Raw genomic sequence first — 18424 nt, 5'->3', positions numbered from 1 at the left:
TAAATCTTAACTGAAGTGCCGCCTCCTCTGACAGCCTGCCTAAAGTGGGGGTCTTCTCTGATATTGTTACCTTCATAACAGGTTTTACAATTATAGTTTTGTCTTTTAACTTATTTTTGTCTCTATTTCCTATGAATTTATAAATTCCTCGAGATGACAACATGGGCTGTCCTCTCAAAACCTAAGACCATGTCCAGCCCATAGCAAATTAACACAAACTGGCTTCATGAGGGCAGGGACCACGGCCCGTTTTCTCCATTGTGTTGTCAGAACCTAAACTAGTGCCTGGTACACAGCATGTGCTCAAAAACATTCATGAAAGAATACATATAATTTAATGCCTACAATTGCCAGTGGAGAACACTGAGGTCTCAAGAAGTGCCTGGTCAGTCCAAGGTGTCAAGAGCTGAGATCAGAACCTAGCCCTCTCAACTCCCCTCCTGCAGCACTTAGAAGGGTGGGAACTAAAGCGGTTACCTTCCACAGTGACAGAAAGACAGATTAGACATTAGACACACTCCGGTGAGATAAGAGCTTTAGCAAAAATGAGCATAAAGATGTCTGCAAAGGAACTAGAATAAAACAAACATGTTCCTTAAGATAAAGGTCATTTTTAATCTTGCACTATCACAAATAAAGCTGGGAACATTCACGTGGAGGAAATTACTTTCATTCCTCACAGGCACATACTGTCATTCCACCTAGAAGTGGAATGGCTGGATCATACGCTAGGTGTATGTTTAGCTTTCTAAGAAACTGCTGGCAGAGTGCAGGGGCTCACACCTGGAATCCCAGCACTTTGGAGGGCCAAGGTAGGAGGATCGCTTAAGCCTGGGAGTTCAAGACCAGCCTGGACAACACAGCGAGACCCTGTCTCTACAAAAATAAAAATTAAAAAAAGACACACCTGTAATCCAGCACTTTGGGAGGCCAAGGTGGGTGGGTCACCTGAGGTCAAGAGTTTGAGACCAGCCTGACCAACATGGTGAAACCCCATCTCTACTAAAAATACAAAAATTAGCCAGGCGTGGTGGCACACACCTGTAGTCCCAGATACTCAGGAGGCTGAGGCAGGAGAATCGTTTGAACCCAGGAGGCAGAGGTTGCAGTGAGCCGAGATCGCGCCATTGTACTCCAGCCTGGGCGACAGAGCATGACTCCGTCTCAAAAAAAAAAAAAAAAAAAAGACATGGTGGTGTCTGTAGTCCCAGCTACTCTACTCAGGAGGCTGAAGCAGGAGAATCACTTGAACCCAGGAGTTAAGGCTGCAGTGAGCTATGATTGTACCACTGCACTCCAGCTTAGAGGAGACAAAGCAAGACTGTCTCCAAAAGAAAGGAAAGAAATAATAAATCATGTTCCAAAGAGGTTGTTCCTTTTAATACTCCCCCTAGTGGTATATGAGAGTTTCAGTTCTTCCATATCCTAGTCAAAACTTGCTACAGTTACTCCTTTAAATTTCAGTCATTCTTACGGATGTGTTGTGTAATCTCATTGTGGTTTTAATTTCTGTTTCACTAAAGACTAATGATGGGTATTAATTAATGTGCTTATCTGCCATACACATGTCTTCTTCAGTGAAGTGTCCATTCAAATCTTTTGCCCGCTTTTAATTGTGTTGTGTGTCTTATAAGAGGTTTTGGTTCTGGTTTTAATTGTTATTATTCTAGATAATAGTTCCTTGTTGGATGTATGTTTTACAAATATTTTTTCCACATCCGTGGTTTGGTTTTTCATTTTTTTTCAGTATATTTTGAAAAGGAAAAGTTTTTAATTGTGCTAAAGCCCAACTGATTTTTTTTCCTTCATAGTTTGTGCTTATTGTGCTGTATTTAAGAAACTTTTACCAAAATCAAAGTCTCTAAGGTTTGTTGCTGTTTTCTTCTAGATGTTTTATAGTTTTACCTTTTACATTTAGTTCTTGGCCAATTTTGAGTTATTTTTGTACATGGTAGGAGGTAAGCATTGAGGTTCATTTATCTGCACATGGCTACCAAATTGTCCTAATACCTTGTTTAGGAAAATTACACTGTCCTCAAAAATACCTTGAGCAAAAATCAATTTAACACATCTGTGTGTCTGTGTCTGGACGCCACTTCCCATTAATGTACATGTTTATCTACACACCAATATCACATATGCAGTACTGATTACTAGAGTTTTATAGCAGTAAGTCATGAAATCAGTTAGTGCAATTTCTTCAACTTTTTTTCTTCTTTTTGTGAGTTATGACTATTTGAGGTCTTCTGCCTTTCCTTATACGTTTTAGAATAAGCTTGGTATTATCTGAAAGGAAGAAAAAAAAGCCTGCAGAAATTTTGATTGGAACTGGAATCAATACCACAGTTTGAGCACACATGGCATCTTAACAGTTTTGAGTTTTCTGATCCATGAACACAGTATACCTCTCCATTTACTCAGGGCTCTTTAAATTTCTCTCAGTGATAGTTAAAGTTTTTAGAGTAAAAGTCTTACACTTCTACCAAATGTATCCTAAGTTTTTCATTTTTTTGATGTTTTATCATTTTTTTCAGTTTCCCACTGTACATTGCTTATAACTATAAATACAATTAATTCTTGTATACTGATCTTATATCTTAGTATCTTATAACCTTGCTAAGCTCAGTTTGTAACATTTGTATAGATTTCATAGGATTTTCTGCATAGATAATCATATTGCCTGTGAATAATGACAGTCTCACATCCTCCTTTCAAACAGGGTTGCCTTTTACTTCATTTTCTTGCCTTAATGAATGGCTAGAACTTCACTACAATGTTGAATAGCAGTGATGATGAACAGATGTCCCTGCTTCCTTATCTTAGAAGGAAAACACTGGCCGGGCGCGGTGGCTCAAGCCTGTAATCCCAGCACTTTGGGAGGCCGAGGCGGGTGGATCACGAGGTCAGGAGATCGAGACCATCCTGGCTAACATGGTGAAACCCCGTCTCTACTAAAAATACAAAAAACTAGCCGGGCGTGGTGGCGGGCGCCTGTAGTCCCAGCTACTCGGAGGCTGAGGCGGGAGAATGGCGTGAACCCGGGAGGCGGAGCTTGCAGTGAGCCGAGATCGCGCCACTGCACTCCAGCCTGGGCGAAAGAGCGAGACTCCGTCTCAAAAAAAAAAAAAAAAAAAAAAGAAGGAAAGCACTTGGTCTTTTACCATTAAGTATGATGTTAGGCAACAGTTTTTCATAAATACCCTTCATCGGGTAGAGGAAGTTCCTTTTTATTCCTAGCTTGAAATAGTTTTTTAGCAGGAATGGATTTTGGATTCTGTCTTCAATTAAAACAATCTTATAGTTTTCTTTTCTTCACTATTAATATGACGAATTACACAGATTCTTTTTTTTTTTTTTTTTTTTTTTTTTTTTTTGGTGGAACCAGCATTGCATTCTTAGGATAACCCTACATGGTCATTGATACAATCTGGATGTTTTGTCCCCTCCAAATCTCATGTTGACATGTAACCTCCAATGTTGGCGATGGGCCTAGTGAGAGGTGTTTTGGTCACAGGGGTAGATCCTTCACAAATGGGTTGGTGCTCTCCATGCTGTAATGGGTGAGTTCCTCCTCTATTACGAGTTCCTTCGTTCACATGAGATCCGGTTGTTAAAAAGAGCCTGACATCTTCTCCCTCTCTCTCTCTCTTGCTTCCTCTCTCATGTGACATGCTATGTGGCATGTTGACTTCCCTTTGCCTTCCGCCATGGCAGTAAGCTTCCTGAGGCCTTCACCAGAAGCACATGCCAGCACTAGGCTTTGTGTGTGGCTTGCAGAACCGAGAGTCATAATGTATTATCCTTTTTAATATTTTTGGATTTGATTTACTAAAGTTTGGGCAAGAATTTTTACATCTCCATTCATGACGGATATTGGCTGGTAGCTTTATTTTCTTCCAACAACTGTCTCTGGTTTGGTATCAGGGTAAGGATGACCTCAGAGAATGAGGTGAAAAATATTCCCCCCTCCTTTTCTTTTTTCTTAAGAGACGGCATCTCACTATGTTGCTCAGGTTGTTCTCAAACTTCTGGCCTCAAGAGAACCTCCTGCCTCAGCCTCCTAAACAGCTGGGATTATAGGGAAGAACTATTGTGCCTGGCTCCCATCCTTCTTCTGGAAGAATCTCTGCAGAACTGAGATTATTTCTTCCTTAAAAATATGGTAGAATGTACCAGTGAAACCATCTGGGCCTGGAGTTTTTTTTTTTTGTTTGATAACAGTTTATTCATTCCTCTCTTTTTTTTTTTTTTTTTTTTTTTTTTAATTTATTTATTATTATTATACTGTAAGTTGGGTACATGTGCATAGCGTGAGTTTGTTACATATGTATACTTGTGCCTTGTTGGTGTGCTGCCATCAACTCGTCATTTTACATCAGGTATAACTCCCAATGCAATCCCTCCCCCTCCCCCCCTCCCATGATAGGCCCGGTGTGTGATGTTCCCCTTCCGAGTCAAGTGATCTCATTGTTCAGTTCCCACCTATGGTGAGAACATCACGGTGTTTGGTTTTCTGTTCTTGTGATAGTTTGCTAAGAATGATGGATTCAGCTGCATCATGTCCCTAAAGGACCCCACAAACTCATGCTGATGGCTGCATAGTATTCATGGTGTATATGTGCCACATTTTTCTTAATCAATCTGTCACTGATGGACATTTGGGTTGATTCCAAGTCTTTGCTATTGTGAATAGTGCTGCAATAAACATCGTGTGCATGTGTCTTTTAGAGCCAGCATAATTTATAATCCTTTGGGTATATGCAATGGGATGGCTGGGTCCTTATGGTACATCTAGTTCTAGATCATGAGGAATAAGCCATACTGTTTTCTAATGGTTGAACTAGTTTACAATCCCACCAACAGTGTAAAGTGTTCCTATTTCTCCACATCCTCTCCAGCACCTGTTGTTTCCTGACTTTTTAATGATGTATTCTAACTGGAGTGTGAGATGAGTATCTCATTAATGGTTTGATTGCATTTCTCTGATGGCCAGTGATGATGAGCATTTTTTCATGTGTTTGTTGGCTGTATGAATGTCTTCTGGGCCTGGAGTTTTCTTTGTAGAAGTGTTTTTTAACCACAATTCCTTTTAAAATACAGAGTTGTTCTGGCTGTTTCTTTTTTAGTCAGCTTTGATAGTTTGGGTCTTTCAAGCAATTTGTCTACTTTATCTAGGATAATGTATTTATTAGCATTAAATTGTTAAGAATATTCCCTTATTCTTTTCATATCTGTAGAAAGTCTGTAGTGATATGACAACTCTCACTCCTGATACTGGTAACTTGTATCTTCTCTATTTCCTGATCAGTCTGGCTAGAGCTTCCTCAATTTTACTGATCTCAAAGAACCAACTTTGACAACTGTCATTGATTTTCTCTATGGTTTTTCTATTTTCTGCTGCAGTCATTATTATTTCTTTTATTCTGATTATTTTAGGTTTCATTTGCTTTTCTGTTTCTAGTTTCTTAACATAGAGACTGAAATCATTGATTTGAAACCTTTTTTAATATTTAGGTGTTTTAGTACTATAGACTTTCTTTTAAATACTATTTTTACATGCATCCCACAAAATTTGAAAAGTTGTATATTCATTTCCATTCAGTTCAAAATACTTTCCCTTTTGATCTCTGCTTTGACCCTTAGGCTATTTAGAAGTGTGTTATTTGGTTTCCAAATATTTGGAGATTTTTCCAGAGATCTTTCTGTTACTGATTTCTAATCTAATTTCATTATGGACAGAAAACAGACACTGTCTAATTTGAATCCTTTAAAATCTATTAAGATTTGTTTTACAGCATGAAGTCTGGACTATTCATAAACACTCCATGTGCATTTGAAAGAAATGTGTAAATTCCATTATTGCTGAAAGCAAGATTCTATAAATGTCAATTCAGTTAACTGGGTTGCTAGTGTTTTTCAGTTCTCCGGATCCTTACTGATTTTCTATTTGTTCCATTCATCTATTTCTTCCTGCAGTTGTATGAGTTTTTACTTCATTTATTTTGAAATTCAGTTGTTAGGTACATCGTTATGTCCTCTCAATTGATGCCTTTATCATTATGAAGCAATAGTTTTATCCCTAGTAATATTTTGCTCTAAAATCTACTTCATCTGATACTAATATAGTCCCTCCACCTTTCTTTGGATTCATATCAGCATGGTATAACTTTCTTATCCTTCTATTCTAACTTGATTTTTATCTTTAAAGTACACTGCTTGTAGGCAACATATAATTGGGACTTCCCATTACATGTCTGTCTTTTAATTGGGGTATTTAGACCACTTACTTTCAGTGTGATTATTGATATGGTTAAAATCTTGCTATTCCTTTAAATTTGTCCATTTGTTCTCTATTTCCTTTTTCTCTCTTTTTTTGGATTGTCTATTTGACAATCTTTTACGATTCCATTTTATCTCTTTTGTTAGCTCATTAGCTGTAACCCTTAGATTATGGGGTTGGGAGGCAGGAGGTGCTTTGAGGTTTACAGTAAACATCTTTATCACTGTACCTCCAAATGATACTATAGCACTTTGTAACAGCAAAAGATTTTTCCATTTCTCCTCTGCTGGCCTTCGTGCTACTGCTGTCATAAATTTCCCACAAAACCCATAATACATTGTGGTTGTGTTTCTATAAATGGTCAAATATATTTTTTAAATTTTTTTAAAATAAGAAAAAATATTTTATATTTATTGTATTTACCATTTCCAGTACTATTTCTCTGTGCGCATCCAGATTTATATCTGGTATCATTTTCCTTATGTCTGAAGAAGGCCTTCTAACATTTCTTACAGTGCAGATCTCCAGGTGATGAACTCTTTCAGCTTTGGTATATCTGAAAACATCTTCATGTTGGCTTCATTCCTTAACTGCCTTAAAGAAGTTACTCCAGGCCGGGCGTGGTGGCTCACATCTGTAATCTCAGCACTTTGGGAGGCTGAGGCAGGTGGATCACTTGAGGTCAGGAGTTCGAGACCAGCCTGGCCAGCATGATGAAACCCCATCTCTACTAAAAATACGAAAAGAATTAGCTGAGCATGGTGGCACATGCCTGTAGTCCCAGCTACTTGGGCAGCTGAGGCAAGAGAATCGCTTGAACCTGGGAGGCAGAGGTTGCAGTGAGCCAAGATCGTGCCACTGCACTTCAGCCTGGGCGACAGAGCAAGACTCCATCTCAAACAAAAAAAAAAAGTTAATCCAGTATCTTCTTTCTGGCACGCATTGATTCTGATGAGAAGTCAGCTGTCAATTTCATCTTTGTTCCTTTTTATGTAATGTGTTCTTTTTTCTCTTGCTGCTTTTAAGATTTTTTTTCTTTATCACCAGTTAAGCAGTTAGACTACGGTATACATTGCTGTGGCTTTCTTCATGTTTCTTTTGGCTGGGATTTGTTGAACTGCTTGGAATTGTGAGTCTCTAGTTTTTATCATATTTGTAAAATTTTCAACCATTATTTCTTCAAATATATCGTCTGTCCCCCATCCCCCTCTCCTTCACCATCTCCAATGACACGTATATTTGGCTACCAGAAGTTGTCCCATACCTCCCCACTGCTTTATTTTTTCCAGTCTTTTTCTGTGTTTCATCTTAGATTGTTTTATTGCTAAGTTTTCAAGTTGACTAACTTTTCTCCTGCAGCATCTAATCTGCAGGCTAATCCTGTCCAGTGTATACCCATCTCAGACACTATTTTCAATTCAGGTATTTTTAAATATCTTCCATTGCCAACATGCTCAATCTTTCCTCTAGCTTCTTGAACAGTTGCAATATGGTTATAATTATCTCTGTCATCTTTGCTGACTAATTTTATCACCTGCAATATTTCTGGGTTGGTTTCCACTGATTTTTTTTTTTCTGTTCATTATAGATCATATTTTTTGCTTCTTTGCATGCCTGGTAAGTTCTGATTTGATGCTAGACACTGTAAATTTTATCTTGTTGGGTGCTGGATATATCTGTATTCCTGTAAGCTTTCTTGAGCTTTCTTCTGGGATACAGTTAAATTACCTGGAAACAATGTGATCCGTTCACGTTGTGCTTCTGAACTTTGTTAGGTGGGACCAGGGCAGAATCCAGTCTACAGCTAATTTTGCTCTACTACTGCAGCAACACCCTTCTGGATACTCTGCCCGACAGCCTGTGAATAACAAGGTTTCCGCTCCGACAGGTGGAATAAAATCTATTCCCAGCCCTGTAGGAGCTCCGAGCATTTCTCATTCTACTACTTTTAGGTGGTTCTTTCCCAGGCTTCCAGTGGTTTCTTTATTTGCTTGCACTGATCCACACACAACTGAAGACTCACACTCTGTATACCTTCAAAGTTCCTCTGCAAATCTTCAGAGCTCCCCATCTCTCTGTACAGCTCTCTATGTTCCTGTACTCTGCCCTGTGAACTCTCCAGGCTCCACTCCAGACTGCCAGCTCTGACTCCTAAACTCATGGAACCCACCAGCTTTGGCTGAATTCCCTCTCTCCGCCCTGTGGCCTGGAAAGTGGCGCAATCATAGGGGTCACCTTGCCTGTTTCCCCGATCCCAGGGAAATGATTGTTTTATATATTATATATAGTTTTTTTAGTTGTTTAATATAGAAGAGCAAGCCTGGTCCCCTGGTCCCACTCCATCTTGGCTGAAAGCAAAAGTCTATGACATATCTATTATATTCTGAAAATTATTTCCCACTTTGCACTGAGTTATTCTTTCATTTTATGTTTTCCCACCTTTGAACTTAAGACTTCAGAATGTTGCAAAAACTAATTTAATATTTCATTAATAGAAAGGAAGGTCACGAGAAGGTAACCAGTAACTTTTCTCACACCATTAAGTCTCCATTAAAAAAAATCAGTGGAAAAATTTAGGCAACTTAACAAATATACTACTGAAAATTAGGATGCCCCAGGGGAGTCTGAAATGTTAAAACACACATTTCAATACAAAAATCAATAAAGTCTAGAAAACCACTGAAATATCAATAGGCAATAAAATAATTCTTTGCCTTACAGTTTTAAAGGCTCTAAAAATAGAAGTGGTACAACCTGTAACTTATTGGATGCTAGATCTACATTAGAAGACCTTTGAGAAAGCATAAACACCTAAAGGAAAAAAAATAAAACTAAACCAATGACTAATCTATATGGACAAAGAATACCAAACACCTAGTAATCAAAACTATGCACCAACATTCAAACCTGATAAGGTATCTTTATCAGATATGATAGTAAGATTCCAAGGTTAAGCTATATTAAGATGCTTTTTACTTTAATTATAAAATAATCTAAATTATAGAAAAGCACAGAGTAGAACAAAAAAATTCATTTAACCCACCAACCAGATTTTACAAATGTTAACATGTAGTCATATTACTATAGATCCTTTACTATTTTTTTTAACTAAGTAGAACAATCTGGAAACAGCTGAAACCTTTCTATCTTTCCCCAGTCCCACTATTACTGCCTTCCTAGAAGAAGCCACCTGCCATCCCTAGGTTAGCATACCCGCTCTGTTGTTATACTCTCATTCCAAAGATTAATAGCCGGAGATGATAAAAATAGTTTTGTTTTGTTTTGTTTGAGCAGGGTCTTTCTCTGTTGCCCAGGCTGGAGTGCAGTGGCACAATCATGGCTCACTGCAGCCTCGACCACCCGGGCTGAAGCAATCCTCCCATCTCAGCCTCTCAAATAGCTCGGCTACAGGCAGGCACCACCAGGCCAGGCCAACGTTTTTAAATTTTTAGTACAGATGAGGGTCTTGCTCTGTTACTCAGACTGGTCTCAAACTCCTGCGCTCAAGCCATCCTCCCGCTTTGGCCCCTCAAAGTGCTGGGATTACGGTGTGAGCCACCATGCCAGGCCATGTATGATTTTGTGTATTAAAATTATAGAGTTAATTACTTAAAGAATCTGCAGTACATCCTGTAGTAGAGTAGTAAAAACAAGAAAGCATTGCCTTAACAATATGTTGAAGGAACTGCCTCACGTGATAAGGCAATAATACGTTACGACTGTGCTGCAGTCAAATTATTGCATTCCTTTCGAAAAAAGAGAGGCTTCAAGGGAGTGTTTCTTTACAGAAGAGTGCCAGATAATACATGTAGAGAGAATCACAGAATTGGAAAAATCACAGTTTTTCAACCACCAATGATTCAGATAAGGATCATCAATAAATGCTAAAACCATTAGAAACAAGATACGTAAACGGTCTCAACATTTATCACTCCATAGACTACTTATAAATCAGAAAGATACCTTTACACCAGGAAAATCTGGTGGATGGCACCTTTAGCCAAAGGATTTAAATCTGTATCACCAATGAAGGGATAAACTGACATTTAGTGTTCCCTGATGTGATACAAGGAAGAATCACCTACATCAAGGCCAGCAAACTATTTTGGAAGGCCAGCGAATCAGCATTTCAGGCTTTGTGGACGAGTCTCCATCTCTTTGACAGTGTCTGTCACAACTATTCAACTCTACCACTAAAGCACAAAAGTGGTACATATATGGTCCACAGACTGTAGTTTGTTAACCCCTGACCTACACGGTATTCTTGCCAAAACTGCTTAACCTGAATCTAATAATGAGAAAACAATCTAGACAAATGCAAATTATGTAACATTCTATAAGACACTGGCCTAAATTTTTCTTTAAAAATTAATATAATCAAAAACGAAAGAAGGTGGGGGACTGCTCCAGATTAATGGAGAATAGAAAGACATGACTTGTCACAAAAAGACATGAAGGACCCTTCAATGCATGTTCAATGCAGGTTTCTTTTTTTTTTTTTTTAAATACAGATGGGGTCATACTGTGTTGTCCAGTCCGGTCTCAAACTCCCAGGTTCAAGTGATCCTCTTACCTCCACCTTCCAAAGTGTTGGTATTACAGGCATAAGCCACTGTGCCTGACCCCTTCAATGTATATTTCTAAGTAAAAGAAGCCATTCTGAAAAGTCTACATACTGTATGATTCCAATTCAGTGACATTCTGGAAAATATACAGAGATAAGAAAAAAATTAGTAGTTGCCAAGGGTGCAGCATGGGGAGGGAGAGGATAAAGAAGTGAAGCACAGCGGATATTTTAGGCAGTGAAACTATTCTGTACGGCACTGTAACGGTGCTGCATGACATTACCCGTTTGTCAAAAACCCAAAGAACTTTGTAGCACAAAGAGTGAACCTCAATGTATGCAAAGTTAAAAAAAAAAAAAGGTCGGGCGCAGCAACTCATACCTATAATCCCAGCACTTTGGGAGGCTGAGGCAGGCAGACTGCCTGAGTCCAGGAGTTTTGAGACCAGCCTGGGCTACATGGTAAAACCCCGTCTCTAGTAAAAATAAAAAATAAAATAAAATAAATAAATAAAAATAAAAATTGGCCAGGCATGGCGGCATGCATCAGTAGTCCCAGTTGCTAGGAGGCTATGGTGGGAGAATCACCTGAGCCCAAGAGGTTGAGGTTGCAGTGAGCCGAGATGATGCCACTGCACTCCAGCCTGGGCAACTGGAGTGAGACCCTTTCTCAAAAAAAATTTTTTTTTAAATTATTTAAGAAGTCAGGGGATCCCAGGAAAGAATGCAGGTGGTGACAAGAGAATCTAATCTATCTGTACTACAAAAGCTACAACAACCTTACTGAAGGGAGTAGAAAAAAAAGTGCTGACCTAAATAACTCTGGCAATGAACAGATTTTGTAAGACTACAGTGCTTATGGCGAAAGGACACAAAAGGACTGTATCTAACTGACTTCAAGTGCTTCCCACGGGGATACACTGCTACACCTGTATGCTAGAATTAAACAATTAAATAAATGGATAGCAGATGGTGGGACCACGTTTCTCACTGTTGGTGTGGGAATTAACAGATAAGCAAGGAGAGGAAGCTAGAATGAACCATAGGGTAATGGATCAGAGATGGAAAGATCAGTAAGAATTCATGTTTAACATATTTACATATAGATCGTTACATATAAAAATATTTATACATATGTACATATGCAGAAGTTAATATAGACACATATGTTTCTTTGCCTGATCAGCTGAGACAGTTTAAAATGACACTCCTTGGTCTTTAGATATCTACCATAGAAAAAAGAAAGAAAGAAATAACACTCTAGTAGCAATGAACACATCTACTACCTAGATCCTGGTTTCTAACACCATTTTCTACTAAAAAAGAACCAAGACTCTTTGGAAATAAAGCTGATTCTAGGAACAGGACATGTACAAGACAAGTCTGGAGCATCCTGTAGTAGCAGAAAGAAAAAGTACTGAACACGTGCACCCATGCACACTGAGGGCGTGTGTCAGAGGAGCACAGGAAGCAACTGAAAGAGCTCCCAAAGCTAGCATAATCTGAGCAACAAAGTCAAGTCTGCCACACAGAACTCCAAAGGATTTTTGTACATATTTTATTCTAAAGGAAGGGGAGCATAACCCCCGAGTGTTTAACTGTGGATATGAATTCCTTCTGAAAAGTATAATTTGAAAAGGAAAGGAAAAAAAGAGTAACTTTACAGTGGAGCAACTTGACATGACTTCTGCCACTTAATCAAGGTCAACATCAATAATCCTAAATCATGTGGAAAGCGTACACCTCTGATACGATCTGATAAAATCACTCTGTGCCTCTGTGACCTTCCTCTCAAAAACTCATAAGCCCAGTCTAACCATGAGAAAAACATCAGACTGAACTGGAAGGTTGGACAGAGCTTCCACAGTGTTCTTTTTCATAGTTGGGATGACTTTACATTTGGAAACCAGATCTGAAGTATTAGTAAGAATCGAAATGCTTGCAAATTAAGAATAATTAAAATAATTTTATGTTATCTAATTGGTTCATCTAGTATTCTGAACCTAAAAAATACAGTCATCTATAGATGGTAATATATTATGATACCTCTATGATCATAATATCTGGTTAATATCCATTTCCCAGGCCCGGGGTGTGGTGGCTCATGCCTGTAATCCCAGCACTTTGGGAGGCTGAGGCAGATGGATCACTTGAGATCAGAAGTTTGAGACCAGTCTGCCAACATGGTGAAACCCCGTCTCTACTAAAAATTCAAAATTAGCCAGGCATAGCGGCACACACCTGTAATCCAGCTACTCAGGAGGCTGAGGCAGGAGAATCGCTTCAACTTAGGAGGCAGAGGTTGTTAGCCGAGACCACACCACTGCACGCCAGTCTGGGCAACAGAGCGAGAGTATGTCTCAAAATAAATAAATGAAAGAAAAGAAAGAAAAGAAAGAGAGAAAGAGAGAAAGAGAGAGAAAGAAAAAGTTCTCATACATCAGCAATAGGTTTATTATATTTATATGTAAATATATACATTTATATTTATTGTATTTATGCGACTTAAGGTTTTGATGACCTGATGCTCTAGGGCCATGATTCTCAATGGGGAATGAATAAAATTTAACCAAAACTTTTTGGCTGAGGAGAAACTACAAAGAATGATGGCAGGTAACTAGGTTAACCTGTAGATGGCAAAACATGACTACAAAAGAAAATAACATTTAGAAAGCCTTGGGGAGGGAGGAGGATCAAAAAATAAAATTTAATTTAAAAAGAAAGGGAGGCAATAAAGTATGTAAAATAACTCCAAGAGATCTTTCTTCACAATGACCATTTCTGTGACTGTACAAAATTCCCTATGCCACTGCCAAACAATCTCGCTAGCACTCAGCATTCAAAATACTAGAGCAAGATGAACTACATTCAAAGACCCTTTTGACACAGAGTCCATCCATTTATTTCAGAGATCCCACTCAAGCAAGTGAGGCAGTAGAGAAGAATAAAGAAGCAATTTAGTGCAGTGTTTAGTAAGAGTACATGTTTGATAGTTAATATGCCTGGGTTGATTTGCAGCTTTGCCTTTTACTACCCGTGCAACATCAGGAAAGTTTTATTTATTTATTTATTTATTTTGAGGCATAATCTTGCTCTGTGGCCCAGACTAGAGTGCAGTAGTGCAATCAAAGCTCACTGCAGCCTAAACTTCCTGGGCTCAAGCGATCTTCCCACCGCAGCCTCCTGAGTGCTGGCACTACAGATGTATGCCCCCATGCCCGGCTAGTTTTTGTTTTGTTTTTTGTTTTTGTTTTTGATTTTTGGAGAGACAGGGTCTTGCTATATTGCCCCGGCTGGCCTCAAGCTCCTGGGCCCAAGTGATCCTCCTGCCTTGGCCTCCCAAATTGCTGGGATTACAGACATGATCCACTGCAGGTGGCCAAGCAAGCTTCTTAAACCCTCTGTTCCTTAGTTTCTTCACCTGTAAAATGGTTCCAACTTTAGAGGGATGCTGTGAGGATGAAATGGATACTCTAGGTAAAATTCTTAGTATAGTACCTGATACATAGTCATGTTTGCTATCATTATTATTATGACACATTTCAAAAATCCTTCACTATCAAACTATTTGGTCTTTGTTATGTACACAATTCATAAAAGGCAAATATGTGGCCCATCAACCTTTCAGAGTTCCATAGTAGCTCAAATCAGATGACAAAGATAGGGTTGGACACAGAGCCCACAACGCAAAAAAGCCTGTACCCCAAAAGTTCACCTTTTACTCAGTGGAACACATTTCCTTAAGTGCACAACTGAAACAAGCAGTGGCTGTTATTCCCACTGCAGATGAAAGGTGTGAGGAGGCGGGTCTGCGCATCTCACTGTGACCAGTACCACTGCTCTGCTGGGGAAGGCATCGTGGTACCTGGGAAGAAAAGAACACCATGACCCTGGGACAGAGACATCTTCCCCTGCCACTGCAGCAGCTTGAAAACACATCTTATTCTCAAGGACTTCAAGAACCTAGTCTGCACTGTACAAAGAACATCATAGCACTTGCTATATCAACATTAAGAAACACCGCAACCCATAATACACATAAAGATTATAAATAAAAAGTAGGGATTTGTTTCTATTTCAAACTCTGACTATGCTTTGGATAACGACCTCTCAAAAGCACGACACTTTCTAATTGACACTGTCAGAGACCAGGAAGTGGCCCTCAAAATACGCCTCTTTAGCTAAGGATTTTTTTTTTAGCTAAGGGCAATTAAGCAGCAGCAGATGCAGGAAAGCTCTCAGCCCTCCCTCTGTTTGCCTAAAATCAGGACATACAATAGATTTACAAAGACAAAAGGTATCCCGCCCACCTCTCTACCAGGGAAAACAACGGTTAACCACTGAAGACAACTTTAGACCCTTATCAGTCTAGAGATGGCACAACAGAATCCACATTAACGAGCTTTAGTAACTATCTATTGGTTATTCACCTTCCCACAAGTTGTCACCCTGAGAGATTCAGAGTTCATTTCCTTTGTCTTGTCACTTCTCTAAAATTTTACTCTTCTTTGTTGAGGATGCTACCTTATCTGGGGGAGTGAGGAGAATGAGAGAACGGGGAAGAGGAGAGAGGGGAGTGAGGAGAATGAGAGAGAACGGGGAAGAGGAGAGAGGGGAGGGAGTGAGGAGAGTGAGAGAGAACGGGGAAGAGGAGAGAGGGGAGGGAGTGAGGAGAATCGTTTCAAGGTGAGCAGGTCTATGTGAACCTACCCCAGAAAGTCCGAGGAAGCTGAGAGGCTGAAGAAAGAGGCTGACACATTCAGTTTCTTAGAAAGACATATTGAATAGGAACTTACAAACAGAAGCCATGTCTGTGTCTCAGGCTTCGGCAGGACAGGACAATGGATCCATACACCATTATCCCCCAGACCCAGGGCTTATACCATAGGAAAGGGTGATCTGAAGGGATGTGCAGGGCAAGCAAAGCACAGTAACATCAAGGTTGTTCGACCTAAGGTCAGGATTTATAGTAAGTACCTGTTCTTACACAAGGAACAGTAGATAACCTGGAAATCTTAGAGGCATCTCGAAACTGGGGCTAATGAGAAGTCAATATGGCAGACCAGCATCCAAGATGGAGTTGCTCTGGCCTCCACAGGAATAAAACAAACATAACAAAATGTTCACACAGGGAATCTGTGTGAAGAGCATCCAGGAATTCTTTGTCCTGTTCCTGCAACTTGTCTATGACTCTGAAATGATGTCAAAGTAAACAAAAATTACATTGGACATACAGCAATATTATTCGTCAAAACCAATGGAACTATACAAGAAATCTGCAGATTGCAGCATATATAAATAACACTTCAATTAAAATAATAGAACCTTATTTTAGATGTTTTCTCAAAGGTCGACGATTAGAACACTTCAATAATTAAAAACAGAGAAGAGAAACCCATTGAGGACGTAACAGAATGAAGACTAACTTCATGCATACTTTTAGTTTGAAACAATAAACTAGCACCACCGTTTCTGTGTCTGTGACCACAATTATCAGCAGCTCTCATGACTTCCTGCTGTACGGCCCCCGCTCCCCTCCCTCCACGCTTCCCCATGTGACCACCCCACACCCGCTGTGCTCAGCTGGGTACCACAATCAGCTACACTGCACTCCCTTGCTAATCAACCTCCAAATACATAAGCCCATTAACAACAAACCTAGATATTGCCTTTTTTTAATTAAAAAAAAAAAAAGCCAAAAATGACGGTCACAATCCCTCATGAGGACACAGACTATTCAGTGAGAATCCTTGAGGGAGGCCCTCTGCACATGCCAGGGCCTAGAATAGGGGCTCACCCAGCACCTGGCTTAGAACCCAGGTTAATCTTTCAAAGTACTTTAGGATTTGTTCAAGATTATATTATTAATGTCATAGTCAGCTATTTTTAAAAAATACTAGTAAAACAAAATGGCTTTCACATCTCATACCTTGCTTTAGAAATACGATAAATTCCTTTACAGTTTGGTCCAAATTCACTCCATGATACACTATAGGTTTGAAATTACGATGCTCAAAGGAACGGATGAGGCGAACTGTGATGGTCACTTCTTCAGGAGCCATGTGAGGAAATTCCTGTGGCGAGAGACACGAGAAACATCTGAATGAAGCCAGCTCACAGCTGTCTACCAGCACCTAGCCTGCATCTCTATCAGCTCTCCGGCACCAGCCCCCTCTTCCACGCTGCATGATGACTGACAGAGTTCCCAAACAGAAGCCAGGTTCCAGAGTCCCCAGAAGGGTCGAGTGATTATGCCCACCTATCCACTGCAATCCTGGACGGCTCTGTCACAGACACAGATGTTCTAACCAGCAGAAAACTGACAGGGTACAGAAAATGAACCAGAGTAACACAGGGGCGTGTATACGTGTGGAAGCAGAGAAGCAGAATGGCCAAACACAAACACATGGCAAACACACGCCTATTGTGGGTACCCTATGTCAGTGGGCCCCTCAGTTGGCCCTGAGATGGAAGCACATTTATATTAGAATCAACTATCAACAGACAGCATTTCAATCTCATAAATGCTGCCAGATTTCAGGGCTGATTTAATTATATATGATGGTGTACCCGTCTTTCACATTACTAAAGCTCAGTATGTATATTTCATCCTAAAACTAAGTACTAGGCACATGTGCCAGGTCTTAATGTTATCTCATTTAATTCATTCAATTCTCTCACCAAACCATGAAGCATTTTGCCTCATGCTTTAGTGAGAGAATTAAGTGAGATAACATTTTAAAGATGAGAAGACTGACTTGGAGAGATTGCATCAACTGCCCCAAATCATAAAGCTGGCAAATAATGGAGTCAGGATTGAAGCATCAATTTAATTCCAAAGTCCATGCTTTCTAATACACACACACACACACACACATACATACACACACACACACACACCCAAATTGGAAAACCACCCCAAATTATTTCCTCCAAAAAATTTCTGCACAGTTGCCAATGTTTTTTTCCATGCTTAAAAAATATTTTTGTTTTGAAGTATCTTAAGCAAACAGTTAAAAAAAAAAGAACCTGCTACACTATCCTGTCAAATCTTAACATTCTGATGCAACTGCATCAACTTTTAGGAAGAAAACACATCAGAAGTCCCGTGTACCCTCCCCAATTCCACCAGCATTTCCTGCCCTGGGATGACAGAGCAGTGACTCACACACACCATTCCAATAGGTAATTTTACACTCTAATTCGTATCATTTCAATCTACAGAAAATAGACTATTATGTGCAGCAATAACAACACTTTCTATATATATTTTTTAACTTTATTTTGTTTTGTTTGAGACAGGGTCTCACTCTGTTACCCAGGCTGGTCTCCAACTCCTGAGCTCAAGTGATCCTCCTGCCTTAGCCTCTGAAAGTGCTGGGATTATAGGTGTGAGCCACCATGCCCAGCAACACTTTCTGTTATATATCAACAATGCTTACATGCCAGATACTATTCTAAGTGCTTAGCACTCATTCTATCATCGACTGCCCACTCACCTCCAATCACCCTGTGAGGTTGGTAAGATCATCTCATACAGAAAAAGTGAAACACAAATAGGCTGAAGTACTGTGCCCACA

At 39.6% G+C, this 18424-nt stretch overlaps 1 protein-coding gene across 17 annotated transcripts in view; it reads right to left on the bottom strand.

Moving 5' to 3' along the window:
• Positions 1 to 18424, bottom strand: part of C10H2orf76 (chromosome 10 C2orf76 homolog) — a 113325-nt gene that overhangs the window by 76849 nt on the left and 18052 nt on the right. For 15 of the 17 annotated variants that reach the window (XM_031651185.1, XM_003909210.4, XM_017947932.3 and 12 more), the window contains exon 2: positions 16774 to 16918. In XM_031651185.1, the coding sequence (XP_031507045.1) occupies positions 16774 to 16906 (133 nt within the window). In that variant the 5' untranslated portion in view covers positions 16907 to 16918. Of the gene's footprint in view, positions 1 to 16773; positions 16919 to 17103; positions 18153 to 18424 lie in introns of those variants that run through there. The other 2 variants (XM_031651186.1, XM_009185039.4) reach the window with 2 other exon arrangements.

The sequence above is a fragment of the Papio anubis genome, chromosome 10 (assembly GCF_008728515.1).
Source record: "Papio anubis isolate 15944 chromosome 10, Panubis1.0, whole genome shotgun sequence".
Taxonomy (NCBI): Eukaryota; Metazoa; Chordata; class Mammalia; order Primates; family Cercopithecidae; genus Papio; species Papio anubis.
The sequence above is the reverse complement of the archived record's forward strand: the minus strand, read 5'-3'. Positions and strand labels throughout refer to the sequence as shown.